The sequence below is a fragment of the Xiphophorus maculatus genome, chromosome 6, assembly GCF_002775205.1.
Source record: "Xiphophorus maculatus strain JP 163 A chromosome 6, X_maculatus-5.0-male, whole genome shotgun sequence".
Taxonomy (NCBI): Eukaryota; Metazoa; Chordata; class Actinopteri; order Cyprinodontiformes; family Poeciliidae; genus Xiphophorus; species Xiphophorus maculatus.
This window is the reverse complement of record NC_036448.1, coordinates 7,602,030-7,618,640: the sequence shown is the minus strand read 5'-3', so window position 1 is coordinate 7,618,640 and position 16,611 is coordinate 7,602,030. Positions and strand designations below refer to the sequence as shown.

At 40.8% G+C, this 16,611-nt stretch overlaps 1 protein-coding gene across 1 annotated transcript; it reads right to left on the bottom strand.

Annotated features, from left to right (window-relative positions):
* Positions 1–2,804: 2,804 nt before the first annotated feature.
* Positions 2,805–5,493, bottom strand: LOC102224901 (Krueppel-like factor 4). Its single transcript, XM_005817050.2, has 3 exons — positions 5,302–5,493; positions 4,081–5,173; positions 2,805–3,932 (listed from the first exon to the last, which is right to left on the bottom strand). The coding sequence occupies exons 1-3, from the start codon at positions 5,365–5,367 to the stop codon at positions 3,757–3,759; spliced, it is 1,335 nt and encodes a 444-aa protein (XP_005817107.1). The 5' UTR covers positions 5,368–5,493; the 3' UTR covers positions 2,805–3,756.
* Positions 5,494–16,611: the final 11,118 nt, after the last annotated feature.

Below are 16,611 nucleotides of genomic sequence, written 5' to 3'. Positions count from 1 at the left end.
AGCCGGAATGAAAGATTTAACTGAAGAAGTGCCTGTTGAAATAAAAACAATTCAGATTAATTGCTTGTAGCAGCTCCCCAGCACTTGAATTAGTCAGCCAGTCTCGACGGGTGAATTTGGCGTTTTTATTTTTCTTTTACGGGTGATTCAGAATCACCTCAATCACCGTGAAAATTAAAACATATACAAATATTAGAATACAAACATAAACTTACAGTACAAACAGCAAAACAAAACGTACCTCGCTGCTTTCACTGGGGAACACTAAGTGTTGATTTCTTCATACCAAACAACTTGACAGTTCAAGTCATTGATTGACACAATGATCCTACCAGCTTTTATAGGGCCTGCCCTCATTACCTACGGCAGCCCGTGAGGTACATACAAAACCCCAAAAACATTACAAAGTGTAAATACCATTAAACAAAACAAAATAAAAAAAAAAAAACAACAAAAATGCTAATCAGAACAGACAGACATCCATAAACAATCTGCGACAAAAAAAATTCACTTTGAATAATTTACAATAAATAGTCTACAAATATAAATTATTTGGGCAATTTATTTTTAAATAGTTCACTATCCGTTACATTGCTAATAATCAAGATGCTCCAACACAAGTGACAGACCAGATATGGTACCACAGACCTGTGAAAGTGAAATGTGATCTTTATTCACCTACTGCACTTAAATAGCATTTAAATATTAAAAAGGTGACATTTTAACAATACATTTTGTAACCAAACAAAAAATAGTGATACAAAATACGAAATAAAATACCTGAGAATTACAAATATTAATTTTCTTATTAGATCTCGCTTGTTATTCCAAATAAAATAAAAATATTTCTGATTTATGTTCATAATAGGTTTATCTAGTTTAGGTAAAGACTATGTTTGGACATATTCAATAAATAAGAGTGTTGTTCAAAGATTAATGTAGTTTAGTTAATATGCTGAGTAAAACATGTTTTATACTTTAAATATGAACATACTCATGTACTCAAGCCTTTATCTCAGTTAATGGTGATTTTTCTGCTTACAGTTAATGGAAACATGAAATTTATGATGATAATGATGATAAAGAAATGTGGGGTTAATAAAGAGGAATACACATTATCACTAACCTCTGATCTGAAAAAAAAACAAGCAAAACTTCACAATAAAGGATTATGTCATGAAACTATTGACCATGTAACACAGGTCAATAGTTGTTGTTGTTTTTACAACTGTTTAGAGTCTGTATTGAGTCTATTGTTACTTTGCAGTGAATAAAATTCGTAAGTCGACCCACCGTTTCAACACTGACCTGAACAACGCAACTACATGGCCACTAGGGAGCAGCATTGCACAAGCATCGATGCGAATTTTAAAGGGCCTCCTGGTCAACTCAGCAGCTACAGTTCTTCTTCTTCTCGGTAAGGCAGGGGTGTCAAACTCCAGTCCTCGAGGGCCGCTGTCCTGCAACTTTTAGATGTGCCTCTGCTGCACCACACCTGAACAGAATAATTAGGTCATTAGCAAGGCTGGGAGAACTGATCTACACAAGGAGGAGGCAATTAAGTCATTTCATTCCAGTGTTTTGTACCTGTGGCACATCTAAAGACTGCAGGACACCGGCCCTTGAGGACTGGAGTTTGACACCCCTGCGGTAAGGTATATGAAATATTTCCCAATTACATTCAGCACGTGTTAAAGCAGTACACCGACAAGACCTGGACGTTTTATACTTGATGTCTTTTGTCACAAATTAAGACAGAAAAATAAAATGCGACCAGTTGTTGCTTGATGTTAAAATCGGCAGGTTGGCCGCGTTGGTAGAGCGCGCGCATGAATGTGAGCGGAGGCATCTTCGACGAAGCTACTCGATTCTCGGACCGATTACTGATAAATAAAAGCCCGAACAGACTAAAATATGTCCAACTTTCCAGTTGGTAAAATGAATAAATAATCATAATAATAATACCCTGAAATTACAAATCTAACTAATTCCATCTTCAAAATCCACTGTGACTGCTGTGTGCTTAAGACACAGTGAAAGCTGCTGGAGCAATTTATCAGCCCTTCTCTCAGTTTGTATCACGTTAAATATTGCTACTAGTGAACATGTTTCATTATTTTCGGTACATATAAAATAAAACCCATTGTTATTACTTTGCACCAGTACAGGATTTCCTGGTTACTGAGTGCAACATCACACCATGTCAAGTTCTCCGTTAGAACATGGTTTGGTGTTCTTCCTAAAGTCAAGTTCTGACTTCAGAGTTAAATAGAAAGCAGCATTAAGTGGCTACCAGCACTTTGTTTTGACTTTGCTGTGTTGGGCTTCGATTTCTCCTAATGGGGTTCTGAAAATATTCTGCGTTCTCCTGAGTAGTATCTATTAGAGATCAATGTGCTGAAGGTCGTTTTGGTTCTTTGTTCTGGACTACAGCTAATTTGCTTCTTGTTAGCATGAAAACGGCCGATTGAGCCACTTCACGTGAGAGCCACGGAAAGCAGCCAACGTACCACTAGTGGTCCGTGTTCCACAGTTTGAGAACCACAGTACACGTACAAGGAAACTCTTCACTTAACAATAAAAGTTGTGATATATTTTAGAGCAGTTTGACCATTTTACACTCACAGTTCAAAGCAATGGTGTGGTTAATGTCAGGCTCTCAAACCTTAGCTTGATTCAATAGCATGACAGTTAATTATAATTAATTATAATGGAGAGATTTCAAAAGGAGCAGATAAAGAAAAACACTTAAATAAAGACATAAACCTGTGTGACAGTTTGAAATCAGCAAAAACAAGAGCGTGTTTATTGTAAAAGTAGTTTTTTTTATTCCGAGCCCTTGAGCACATAGAAAAACATTTGCATTCCGTCAGCAGTACATATGCAAGCTTACATTTTAGTTTCAAGTAAAAGCCGTTTAACCAGTGGTTACAGTGGATACTTCATTCTTAGACGCAGTCGCTCAACATTCATGCATTCACTCATTCATTCATTCCTGACCGTAGTCCCGCAAAATGAGCCATGTGTGGATGAGCTGAAGGAAATCGTGTCTGTTAGCGCTGTAGAAAACTAGCATAGTACCTGAATTTGGTCATTTTTGTTTGGATGAGCAAAAAAAAAAGACTGAAAGTGAAACACGCTGATCCCACAATGCAAAGCACGACTACGACAACTGTTGGGTTCAGGAAAAATATGGCAACTTTGACCTGATTTTACCTTATTCTTAGAAACAGACTACGTAAAAATGCCGTTTAACCATCATATATATATATATGCACAGTGTCTGGCCTACAGTGAGCAAATAAAGCAGTCTGGCTAAGGCACTCACCAACTGATCAATAACTTAGAACAAAGGCAGATGGAAGAAATTTGTTAAATGCTAAACTACTATAACTTAGCCAGTGTTTGTCATATTTTATTTTATTTTTTTTTACAAAAATATACAGAAACCACTAGAGGCACTTGATTTGGTAGAAATGAGGCACTTATAGAAAGTTAAAAAAAAAAAATCATAAGAAATATAAAATCTCCCCCATTTCCCACTTTGCATCTTCTCATAAAGTACATAATGACCTCAGGTCGGCACGCTCCTATATGTGAATGCTTCATTTCGTTCATACACAGCAGTTCAGTTAGAAGTTGTCCACTTGCTGTGCGGCGTCTCTGGAGATGCTGACAGCGATACCCCAGAGGGGAGAGAGAGGATGAGTGGGGGTGAGGGGGGTCCATAAAGAGAGACTCTGAGCTGAGAATGACCTACATGTGCCTTTTCATGTGGAGAGCCAGGTGGTCCGAGCGAGAGAACGCGCGCTCGCACAGGTGACACTGAAACGGCCTGTGCCCGGTGTGCTTCCGGAAGTGCCGAGTCAGCTCGTCGGATCGGGCGAACTTCCAGCCGCAGCCTTCCCAGTTGCAGTGGTAGGGCTTCTCACCTGGAGAACAGAAAAGCCAAACGGAAGTTAGGATTTGCAGCGCAGCATCACCTGGTGGTAAACGGTAGAAATTTGGGCGCCGCCTGCTGCACGAACGACAAAACAACAACACCGATGAGAAGAAGCCGAGGTTCGAAGATCAGCTCACCTGTGTGCGTCCTCATGTGCGCCTTGAGGTGGGAGCTCTTGGTGTACGTCTTCCCGCAGCCGGGGAACTCGCAGTTGTGCGTGGCGGCGCGTTTCCTGGTCCAAGACTTGCGGCCTCGCTTCTGCTTCACGCAGCCGGCCTCGTCGTGCGCGTAAAAGTCCAGCAGAGGCGACGAGGGCGGAGTGAGCATCATCCCCGGCAGCGAGGCGGCGGGATGGTGCTGCATGCTGTACTGTCCCTGGAACTGTGGCGCACCTCGGTGTGCGTAATGCGGGTGGTACGGCGCGTTCATGTACTGGCTTGACAGCTGGTTCTGATCGTGACCGTGATGATGAAGAGGATGATGGTGGTGGGGCCTCATGTGCTGCTGCAGCGTGCAGTCTGTGCGTCCCTGAAGTTGGATCTGGTGCGCGCCGAAGCCCTGCGCCGCAACGGGAGGCTGGTGGTGCGTAAAAGCTGCGGCCGAGCGCATCTGGTGTTTTTCATATGCTCCTTCCGCAAAGGCTCCGGCAGCAGCTATCATGCACGACTGCACCCCGGGCTCGGTTTTTATTTTGTATCCAAGCGGGGACGGAGGTGACGCCGCGTGGGGGAGCGGAGGGCCGTTTAAAGCCCGCAGCTCGGTGTACTCGCAGCTGTCCCTCGCCTTCCTCGTTCTCTCCGGAGCGTCTTCCTCTGGATAACTCATGTCGGGCGTAAGAAGTTCCGCCATCAGGCTGCGGACAGGGCTCGACTCCGCGAAGCCGCCGACGACGCCCGGGTAGCCCTGAGCCAGGTGAGAAGGCGGGTGGTCGGCGCAGTCTGGCAGAGAACCGCCGCCGCAGCTTTCCGGCGACTCCGGCAAAGAGTACCCGCACTGCTGCTGCTGCTGCTGCCGTGTGGGAGACGCGCTCCCTCTGTCGCTGCTCCCGGCAGTAGAGTCGGTGCAGATGGTGTTCGACAGGATGAACTCGAGGTCCAGAAACTTCCCGAGCTCGTCGTCGTCCTTGTGGGCTGCAGACGGAGAGTGAACGATGCTCAAGTCGACCTCGATGCGCGCGCTGCCCGTGCCACCTGTTGCGCCGCTCCTCACCCACTCATCCACGCTGCAAAGCTGAAAATAAACGCAACAACATGAATAAATAAATTAAGCTCATGTCAGGAAAAACAACAGGAAAATGCTATGCTGGCAGGTTTTAAAAAAATTGTTCTTTTAAATACAGCATATATCCTTCTACTTACGTTATCCATCGCTTTGAAATTTGGAAACGACGTCAAGGCGGGCATCAGTGCCTCAGCCACAGCCATGCTGAAAGTCTCTCTCTGTATATATATATTTAACAATCGATGCGAGTTTAAGACTTTGACGTATCCGTGCACGCATAGCGCACGTTCTGGTTCGCATGAACAACTCGGGATCGCTCCAGCATTCAGGATGTGAGTATCAACGCCGCAGACGGACTTTTTATACCGCTGCTGTAACTCAGAGTGGGAGGCGTGGCCTCGGCTGCAGTAATCGCATGCACACGTACTTATGCATGCACGACCTTCCCCCGTCGAGTTAAAAAAAAAAAAAAGTGGAATTTCTTGAGCAGGTGAGATCAAAGTGCCAAAAGAATTTAAAGAGAAATAACCTGTAGTTTAAACGAGCATGTGTTTAAATAAGAGGTATAGAACTGAAAGAGAACTGAGTCTCTTTTTTTATGCTAGATGTCTACAAAAAACAAAACAAAAAAAACATTACGTCCCGAAGGCATTGGTACATGCATATTAGTTTCATTCACATGAAACCTGACATTTTCCTCGAGGCAGGAGCAAGAGGGCGACTCCAAACGCTGACATAAAATCCAGGTCGCTTACATTGTGAAGAAACGTACACAGCCCAATAAAGCGTTTTATTCCTTTATTTTAAAACTTTAACAAAAAATAAGTCTTTTTACAGCGGCATGATTTTTTATTTATTTGTTTGTTTTTTGGTCCAGGTAAGTAGAAAGGACGCGAGTCGACCCCCCCCCCCCCCCCCGCCCCCCCCGCCCCCCGATACCCCCACTCAACTTAACACTATATTAAGCAGTTTAAAAGCCCCTCCATTAGTTTCGTTTCGGCCTCTTCAGACTGAAATTTATTCATCCTCAAATCATCTCCGTCTGTATTTGTCAAACAGAAACGCGTGAAGCGGAGGGGCCCCATCAAGACAACCTGTTAATCCGGGAGTAAACAAAGGACTGGCCGACAAGTATCCTTAATGACAACCCCTCCTCCTCCCCCCAAACCCCAACAACAACCACAGGCACGCATGCACCCTACGGTCGTATATTGCTTTGGTAATGCACAGGTGGATAAGGGTGAACAATAGGAAACAGAGAGAGAAGAGATAAACACGAAAACAAACAAAAGTCATTTTAAATACATATTTAAAATATATACAGTATATCACAGTTTTGCGATTGCTGTGGTCAAAGAAAACCCTTATCATTTCAAAATGTTTCTTACAAGATTAAAGTAGTAGTTAAGGTAATAGCATTGTCTCGTTCAAGAAATGTAATCTTTTTACAGTAAGAATTTTATTTCCATTTTTTTTCTACACCCCAACTATAAACACAACCTTCTACCCCATGTTCAGTGTCTCATAAGTTCCCTTTAAGTTTTCCAAGCATATTCCACAAAGTGCAACAGAGCCAGTCAAACGGCGCTCTGGCTCTCCAGAGGGGCCTGTGTGTGAGCAGCCGCCTCCTGCAGCTCCCTGCTTTTATACTCCGTTATTTTTGACCCGCCGTGCTTACGCAAAACAAAATTCCGGCTCAGCCTACGAGCCAAAGTGGAAATGGACTCCGCTTCCTGAGGAAAAACTTCACACTCGCTTCCTGTACTTTCACTCCGCTGTCACCTTCAGACGAGTTTAAGGATGCAGATGCAGCTACTCTTGGCCTTTTGCCCAAGCGCCAACTGTATCCACACAGCCGTAAGGCTAACTTTGTGCTCGTCGGCGTGTAAGTTTAGTGTGGGCCTATGCTAAATAAAAAAGAAAAAAAAGGAAATCACATTCCTGGTCTCACTCTCTTATAGGCCAGTCAGAGAAAAATAAACAGTTACCATTTAGTCTTTAAAATCTGAACACCTTGGAGACAACAATCATCCGTCTTGTCTCATCAAAGGCCTTATCAAACTGAGCTTGTGTAAGAACCCCCCCCCACCCCCCCAAAAAAAAACAACCTGGCAAGTATAGCGACAAACAGATAAAGAGTCCCCCAAGGCTCAGGTTTCTCTTTTGTGACTCTCTTTCTGAAAAAAGAGGAAGTCTTCCAGCTGACATTTTCCAAACACAATTACCTGAGATTACAGCTGTGAACCGACAAACATACAAAAACAACTCTTTTCAGCACAGACAGGGAGAGATGTTAGCATGCAAACATTAACCACTTTATTGTTTTTACTTGCATTTAAAGTTTTGTTCACTTTTTCTAAATCTGCCTTATGTCTCATCTTAAATCTTCTGTTGTCACAATGAAAAAATTACTTGTAACTACAACACTGCTGAAAGTAGTAAAATAGAAAGCTGCAGTTTGTTCAACTTTCAGAGCTAAAAACAAATATGCTGTTAGCTTAACTGTTATGCTATTTCTAGCTAAAATTTTACAAGGTGCTAATTTCATTTAAAAATGCAAAAGGTTGCTATTGTGTTGCTTTTGCTCAAACCTGCTATTTTAGCTAAAATAAAGCTAAAGTTGTTGAAAAATGAACTCTTGTAGCTTTTGCGATGTTTTTCTATTAAAGAAAGCACAACTTTCATTTTGAGAAAAGGTTCTGCTTTGTAACTAAGATCTATGTTCAATAATTTAAAAAAAGTTTTAAAGCTAAAAATTGCAAACTTTGCTACTTAAGCTAAAAGCCTGAAAGTTTCTGCTTTCATTCGAAATTGTAAAAGCTGCTACTGTTAGCTGGTAAGGCTAACTCGGCAACTGCTAGCTTAAAAGCTGATGGTTTTAGTTGAGAATGTTAGAAGTTGATGCTTTCAGACAAGAAAACTAAAAGTTGCTAATTTTAGCAAAAACACAAAAGCTAAAAATGTTACGATTCACTCAGATGTTTTTTGTCGCACCAAATGAAAGTTTACTAGTTTGCTAAAATGATGTTTTGGATGAATGTTAAGTGTATACTAGCTTACGTTTAGCTAGTTTTACCCAACTAGCTAAACATCAATGGAGAATGTTGGAGCAGACAGCTTAGTGGACAGAACTTTAATCATTTACTGAATAAATTACGGTGTAAATGCTTACTTTTTTCCATTTAAATTTGTTCTTTTTATGCAGACATGTATGACACATGCTTCCACAAATACCCGTTGTTACGCTTTGTTTTTCATTACGTGTCTACAAGGGCATATGTGTGTGTGGGTGTGTGTGTGTGTAAGCGTACATTCCTGTCAAAACATCAGAACAGCCAGGCAGGAACAATTTGTTTAACAGAATACGGGGACACACACAGGCAAACACAAACACCAACAGCAATTATTCTCCATCACCCGCATAGAGAGGGGAAACCCAGTTGTTATCTTGGATAAATATGCCGCCGAGCATGGCATGAAAAAGCAACAAAATGATTAGAGCGGGGAGAAAAAGAGAGCGCGACGACAGCAAGGAGACAGACTCGCTACCTTCCAGAAAGATATCAACAAGACACAGAGGGAGGGGAGACAGGAAATAGGCACAAACTGAGGGGAATCATGGGAAAGGGGAGTAATAAAAGCAACGACTAGCTGTGGTCTAATCTTTTATTCCGCCTTCCTGGGGCCAAAGTTGAACGCCTGTTGGGTTAAACGGTCACCGTTCAAGCAAGGAGAGCTCTGGAAACAACATGCAGGACAAAAATGTTCTGCCTTGATGTTGCATTTAACCAACTGGGACGCAAGGAAGGTTTATTTAAGATTCCAGCGGTGCAATAGTTAAGTAGGATCAAACGCTTACAATGCAATTAGCAATTAACTTTTAGCATAATAAGATCAAAGGTACAGAGCATTTTGTCTGATCAGGATCAGATGCAATTAGGAGCTTCAATAAGGCCGATAACATCCTGAGCACGTAGCTACTTAAAGCTCCAAAAGTAACCTTGTCAAGGATTAATTACCCTGAGGTTAATCAGTTGTCTCACCTTTCAAAATAATAACCAAGTTCCATAAATGAGTACACACTTAAAACTAATTGTTGTTGAGTCACCTCTTGGATTTAATTTTAGTATTCGGTCGTCTTTGGTAGGTGTTTATCAGGAAGCCAGGTCTTGACTGAAGAACATTTGATGCCTTTGATTCGCAAATGCCATCAAGCTTTATCATAATGTGAGGACAATTCTTGCCCTCAATCCTCATTGTCTTCCAGCTAGGCTCTTCTGAAACATATATATTTTAAATCTAATTACTTTGGAAGGCAAGACTTCTTTCTCTCAACCTTTCTTAACCTAAACACATTGAGCATACAGGAGATTGTTGTTGCATCTTTGTAATTTCAGAAATTTCCTCCAACTCTGTCGATGTTGCCGTTTGTCTTGTGGCCGCCTGCCTGTCCAGTTTGTATCTTGCCTTTTTTAATAATATCGGCAGACCAGACAGATTTAGCAATGTCACTGTCGTAACATATTTTCTTGACAATGTCTGTTGATATCAGTTAATGTTTCTATTGCGCTGTGGAATGCAAATATGCATCCTTCTCCTGACTGATTCCTTTGGCCAATCGGATCTTTTGTAACCTCTCGGCAACTATCGTTTTAGCTAATGGTCAAGGAAGTAAACTCAATTTCACGATGATCAGATTCGCTGTCGCTGATGTGAGGTGTGTAGTGAAACTTCATTAAAATTTTGCTTCAACAAAACATTAGTTCAAAGGTGTGCACACTTATGCAACCAGGTGACTGTACCTTTTGTAGTTCTCTCCCGTGTTAATTAATAGGCGTGTTTGTTTTTGCTAACCTGCTCAGCCTCTGTCGCGTCGTTTTTGGAGTGTGTTTTGTAATGACTTGTCGTCATCTTTTCATTCCACCTCACTGACACTTTCCATCTTAACTCGCACTTTTTCAGCTCCCTGTGGCTTTTGTGCAAGTGGCATGGGTGAAATCACAAATTTCACAGCAGTTCCACGCCCGAATAACAAAATGACCGACTTAAAGTCCAACTATTGTTACTCATTTTATTTAAGTGCACTTGGAAGAACCGGTCTCTCTTCTCTCCGTCTCAGTTTCAGCTTCACCGCTCTGTGCTGTCCAGAGCTTCTCGCTCACTGACTGCTGTGTATTCACTCACCACATGAAGGGCCTTTTGCCTGTTCCACCTGTTGTTTCTGTGTGTGTGTGTGTGTGTGTGTGTGTGTGTGCGTGTGTGTGTGTGTGTATATGTAGGGGTGTATTTGCAAGGGCAGTGTACTTTTACCTGTCATAAAACATGTTACGACACATTAAAGAAGGCGGAGCTGTGAGACTTACAATGAAACGTAACATGACTGGAAGTCCTTGCTCATGTAAAATTGAGAAAATGCACACACACACACACGCACGCCTACACACACGCACCTATTTGTAATATATTATCAACCTGACAGGACTTAAGATATTTTGCAAAGAGAGAATGAGGAATAAGTTTATCCCTAATGTGCAAGCTAGCATAAACATACCCAAAAAAAGATCTGTAGCTGTAATTAAATCACAAGGTCAAAGTTGCTTAAAGTTGCTTTTGAAACATAATCAATGACAAATTGAGGGACTTGACTAAATGTAATGTTTAAATTGTTGACAGTCTGCTCTATGACTTTGCATTTCTGCGTTTTTATGACGTAAAGCACTTTGAAGTGCCTTGTTGCAGAAATGTGCTACGCAAATAAAATTTTGATTTATTGATTGACAAGGTTTTCTAAAAAAAAACAACTATAGAGTCAGGGTGAGTGAATGGATGTCACACAAACCCTGTCAAAACAAAAATATCCAAACAAAACGTACGTATGGGCTTGTTTCACATTTGCCAAAAGCATCTCGACGATCCCAAAGACCTTTGTGAATGCTGCGACAAAGGGGCAAAATCACGTCCATTGTTGTGGTTTTGTAAAAAAAAAAAAAAACAGAAAAGAAAACACATGATGCTCGATATTTTGTCACTCCACGTACAATGGTTCTCGTATACTTGCCCGTGTTTAGAGTTTCAATCTTGGCATATCAGCGTTGTTGGCATCAGACCACAGCAAAAGGAATGTCGGCGTCCCTGCGAGACCAAATATCCCAGTACATGTTGTGCGGGGGACAGGGTGCCACCGGGCGCATGCCTCTCACATCGGGGCTCAAAAGCTCCTGATTTCACTGACACCGATTCATCCAGCCTATTCAAGTTGAACTAAGTCACAAGTGCAGCAATCAGCAGAAAATCAAATATTTGTGATAGACGTCAAATGACGTAGGGCTCTTTCAAATACCTCATTTCTTTGCCTTTCTGTCATGGGCCATAGAGAAACTAAAGACAACCAGTGCACAGCGTGGGTGAGTGGGAGGCCAAAGGGTGATGTATTGTGCATAATACCACGTATTCAGTGTCAGTGTAGTGCACTCATGTTTCCAGATGGGGCCACCCATGCTGGCCATAAATCTGTGAAGGAAGAGTTTGACCTTTTCAAAACTTTGGTCAATTTTTACTTCTTTCCACTTGCTGAAGTTAGAGGTAAGGCAAAGTAATTTTATTTATATAGCACATTTTCAGCAACAAGTGCTTTACATGAATTAAAAGGAAATACAAACAAAACCAAAAGAAAGACAAAAAGGTAAAAGTATAAAACTACATATATTGGTTCGTCATGTAAAAATAAGAATAAGTCGTCCATAAGTTATAAACTATTAGGGGTTTCTCTGGATTCTTGCGCTGATGAAACTAGATGTTGGTTCTCCATGTTTGGTAAGATTTGTGAAGTATAAAACTAAATGTTGGTTCCAGTTATTCTGGGTTGAGTTCTAGATTTGTACAATACAAAGCTAAATGTTCTTTAATTCGTGTTCTTGGTTGTTAGATAAATGGTACTTTGTAAGTTTGTCCTAGATTTGTAAACTAACAGGAGTTTCTCAAGATCTTGCTACGATATTAAAACTACTAAGCTAAATGTTGATCTACAGTAATGAGTACTCCACAATTTTTTAAAGAACCTTACTAAACAGACAAATAGGGCAAAGAAACAACACATCAGGACAAATTGAGAAAATAGATAGTTTATTTACTTATGTTTTATCTGATATTATCGGTTCCACGGTGTAAGAAGTTGTCCAGCCAAGAGTAGAATATCTATCTGATTCACAGACGCCAAAAAGTGTTTGTTTTTGTATTTCTTTATCTTCGTTCTTTTCGCAGAAGCAGATTTTCAGCAAGATGAATAGATCAGCCAAAAAATGCATTTAACTTTGGAAGAATATCTGATATCAGCTTGATTTCTGTATTCAAAATGACACGCACTACGTTAGAATGCTGAAACAACATGCTGGTCCCTCCCTTGAAAATAAACAATATTCTTTTTTTCCTGCTCAAGTTAATAAAGAAGTTATTAAAACAGCCTTCACACAGTATGGCACCCCTGATAACAGTGTCCAAAAAGCAATAAAATATAGATTTTTTTCTTTTTTCCAACGGTTTATCCAACAATTAACCAACCACTGATATGATACATTAGGTATCATATGATATGATGATATATTGGGTCAATGCAACACATCAGGCTCAAAATCTCCTACTTTCACTGACAACTCATGCAGCCTATTCAAACTGGCCAAAGCCACAAGGGCAGCAATCAACAGAAAATCAAATATTTATGATAAATGCAAAATGATGTAGTGGTTTACGTACAACTGTCATCTCAGGGCACTTTATGTACAAAAAATATCCAATTCACATTTAGCTACATCTAATAATCCCATCTATACTACAATTTATGCAAATAGAATACAATCATAAAGACAGATTGAGATTCAAATCAAACAATTAATGCAACTGTGCATGCAAGCATGTAGCAACATTAAAAACATCTCCTTTTGCTTTACTTTTTAAATATATATATATATATATATGTATAAATCTGAATATTTACATACAGTTATTAATGGCTAGTTGTGGTACGAAGGCTGTGATACAGATGCGTGTTTCTTTTAGCTACTGGAAACCAGAGTGGAGTGATGGATAAGTGGAACAGCACATCATCACAACCTTCAAGCACGGTAGAGGATTTGTGGTGCTGTGGGCCTGCTTTCCTTCCTAAGGACGTGTGAACCGGAGATTTACAATCAAAATCCAATTGCTTTTGTCAGAAAAGCATGAAAACGATCAAAGGCATTAGCTAATCAACTCAGAAATAGTCGCCAGGCACAAGAGGCAACCTTCTCTTCAATGGCATTAGAGATGCATGTCATCTTGTATTCAAAATGATTGAGCTTATTTATATTTTATGTTTTTTTTTTTGTTTGTTTGCTTTTTTATCTGTTTCATATGAAGTAATGAGCCATCCCGAAGTAAAAGATTTGAAGTCGACCTTTTAGGATGTGATTTGCTCAGTGGTACATAAAGGGCTGCTGTAAAGTTTGAGGTGGACTTTCAGAAAAACAATTTATTATTTGTCTCCCAAATCAGGCACGTATTTAGGGTCACAGTCTAGGCTAAAGAACCGCAAGAGTTTATCAGCGCCTTGCACGTCTGTCCATAAAACTACAAAACATCCAGTTAGAGATGGAAGAATTTGTTGTTGATGTCATAAATACCGCCAATACCTGTGCCGTCACACACAACTTGCTTTGTGCTTGGTATTCCAAGGAATCTTAACATATGGGGCTGTGGGAAAGGATGAGCACACAAAGGGGAGAGTCCCATTTTTTAAAGCTTACCCACAAAACCGTGGAAATGACATGTCTCCGGAACAACACTGGAGAGGAACTGGAGCAGCCCGTTGCACTTTACTCGACTTTTAGTTCTCCGCAACATGGCTGTCAGATTTCAAATGTATACTTTTGAATGTAAATATCTGCGTGTCTGAAGGGGATCTTTCCTCTACTAAACACGCTCGCAGCAACAACGTTCTGCTATCAAAAATCAGAGAGAAATTTCCTAAAGTGAGCCACACGCAAGACAGAGCCATTGCACCCAAAACAGACCATCTCTGTTTTGAGGACCATGCAGGTATTTGAATTTGTTTAAAAAGTTAACGTTTAAAAAAAAAAGAAAAAAAAAGACCTAAACCTCTCCAACACTAATGCGGGTCTGATCTGGTTTCTTTCAGATCAGACAGCTCAATCTTGTGAAAACCAGAAGATGGACATGAGAGCAAATAATTACCTTTCCCAGGTAGCTGCACCAATTGTCGGGGGCTGGAGGATGAATGAGGAGTATTTTATGTGAGTGTTTGCGTGTGTGTGTGTGTGTGTGTGTGTGTGTGAGTCCCCCAATGTGGAGTGTCCTTTTGACCTTGCAGTTACTGCAGACAACACACAGAGAGATGGTTTTGTGTCCCCAGACAAGAGGCCTGCTTTCACCTGAGCAGGCTCGGCCAATTACACTCTTCAATCCCCCCGTCCAGCGGAGACAAAGGGGAGCCGAGCAGGATGAGTGACTGGGACCGGGCCGGGAGTCTCTGCCTTAGTGGAGGAGGGGCGAGGAGTGAATCCGATGGAACGCGGAGGGAACTTTTTTCTACTTACGTGCAAAAGGTTTTCCGATTTTAAACTGCAAACTGATTCTAAAAGGCTTTGCAAAAAAGTTTTTTTGGGAAGTTGTCGATGTTTTTTCAACTGTATTAGGACTATTTTGCAACACTTAATCCAAAAATCACATCCATTTTTCTCAATGACGTCAAGTTTTTATTCTAATTTGATTTAGAGAAATCCGATCTTCTGACTAAATTGGTTACATGTTTGTGACGTTATCAGTTCATTTTCATTAATATTTCTCGGTTATAGGAGAAAGAAAATATTGTTTTCTGACAGAGTGTATTAATTAATTGCTACAAACCTGGATTTCTGTAAACTGAACAATAAACACTGATGAGGGTAAGTGCATGTGAACTCAACATTACGTCTCCATTGTGCAAAATTCTCCGTCTCTTTTCTGTCCTGATGGAGTTTCTCCTCCTGCTCGTCACTCATTGATCCCAGATTCTCAATAAGCGGATGCATATGTGAGAACAAGTCATGCAGTTTGATGCTCGTGTTGATCCGTAGTGCAGAAAGTTGATGTGATTGAGCAAAAGCCAATGTGAGTTTTGGATTCAGATCATCAAAATTACCCTAAAACAGTTGAACTTTTTTTTGACTGTTGACCGGCGTTATCAATCCTTTAATGTTTCAAAATTGCATCATAAGGCGAATTTTAATTATTATTTAAAAACGTATTTTAAAGACCAAAATGACAACAATTCATATAACAAAAAACTAACAAAACCTGGCAAGAGAAAATGTTTCCAAATTAGTTTCTTTCAATGTAAAACTTATTAAACTTGACCAAAAATGGCAGATGTGTGTCTTTTTCTGCTGACCTTTTCTAGATTTGAACATGTTTATTTTTCCATTCAGTAGGTAGAAAATCTGGAAATTTCACTCAAATAAGAGCAGTGGTACTTCATAATAAAATTACCCAAGTAAAAGTAAAAAGTACAGCGTGGTAAAAATACTCCTAAAAGTACTTTTTTTCTTTCTTTTCCAAAAACGTCACTCAAGTAAATGTAATTGAGTAAATATAGCTAGTTACTACAACACTCTGGGTCCTGTGAACTGCAGGTTGGAGCAGTGCCGTGGATCGGGCTTGTTCTGGCGCATCGCGCTCACGCTTAGCCAGCCGGGTCAACATTCAGTACTCCCTGTGCTGCTCGAGCTGTTCGTCTGCAACTTCTCTGGAGCGGTAGGTCACTTTGTTCTTGTGGAAAACAAGAACAAAGAACAAATGCTGCAGTTGCCAAATGCACATGCGTTCAATCTACAGCAAGGTCTAACGCAGAAGGCAACAAGCGCCAGGACCCTCGGGGATTCATGCAGAATGTTGCATCAGAAACATCAATAAGTGCTTTTTACCTCACCAGACCTTTGCTTTTAATGACTTAATAAAATCCAATCCTACGCTTCTCTGTGCCTTTGGTGCAGGGACAGGTTTAGGCAGAACAACAGAGCAGTGACACCGGTAACGAGTTTTGGCGTCGTTGTCGGGATCTGGCTTCACATCTCAATTTGCGATTCAAAACTCTGGCAGAGAGTTGAGATTCCTCATCTCTGTCGTCTCCAGAAGGCAGTAAGAAGAGCGAGGGTTTGTCATCAAAGCCTCAGCAGTTCCATCACCGCGCACAAACATATAATCTGGTGTAGCCACACTAGAAACCTAATAAAATCAGAAGAATCAGCAGTTACACACATGTAACACTGCATGTAGCACAATAACAAATTTTGCTGGATGATAAAAAGTCCCGAGACGTTATTGCGATGAACGATAACGATTGTTGTTTTGAGACCATTTTCAAGTAAGACTAACGATGCAGGGAACACATTCCTACAGATCCATAAACTTTCAATTCT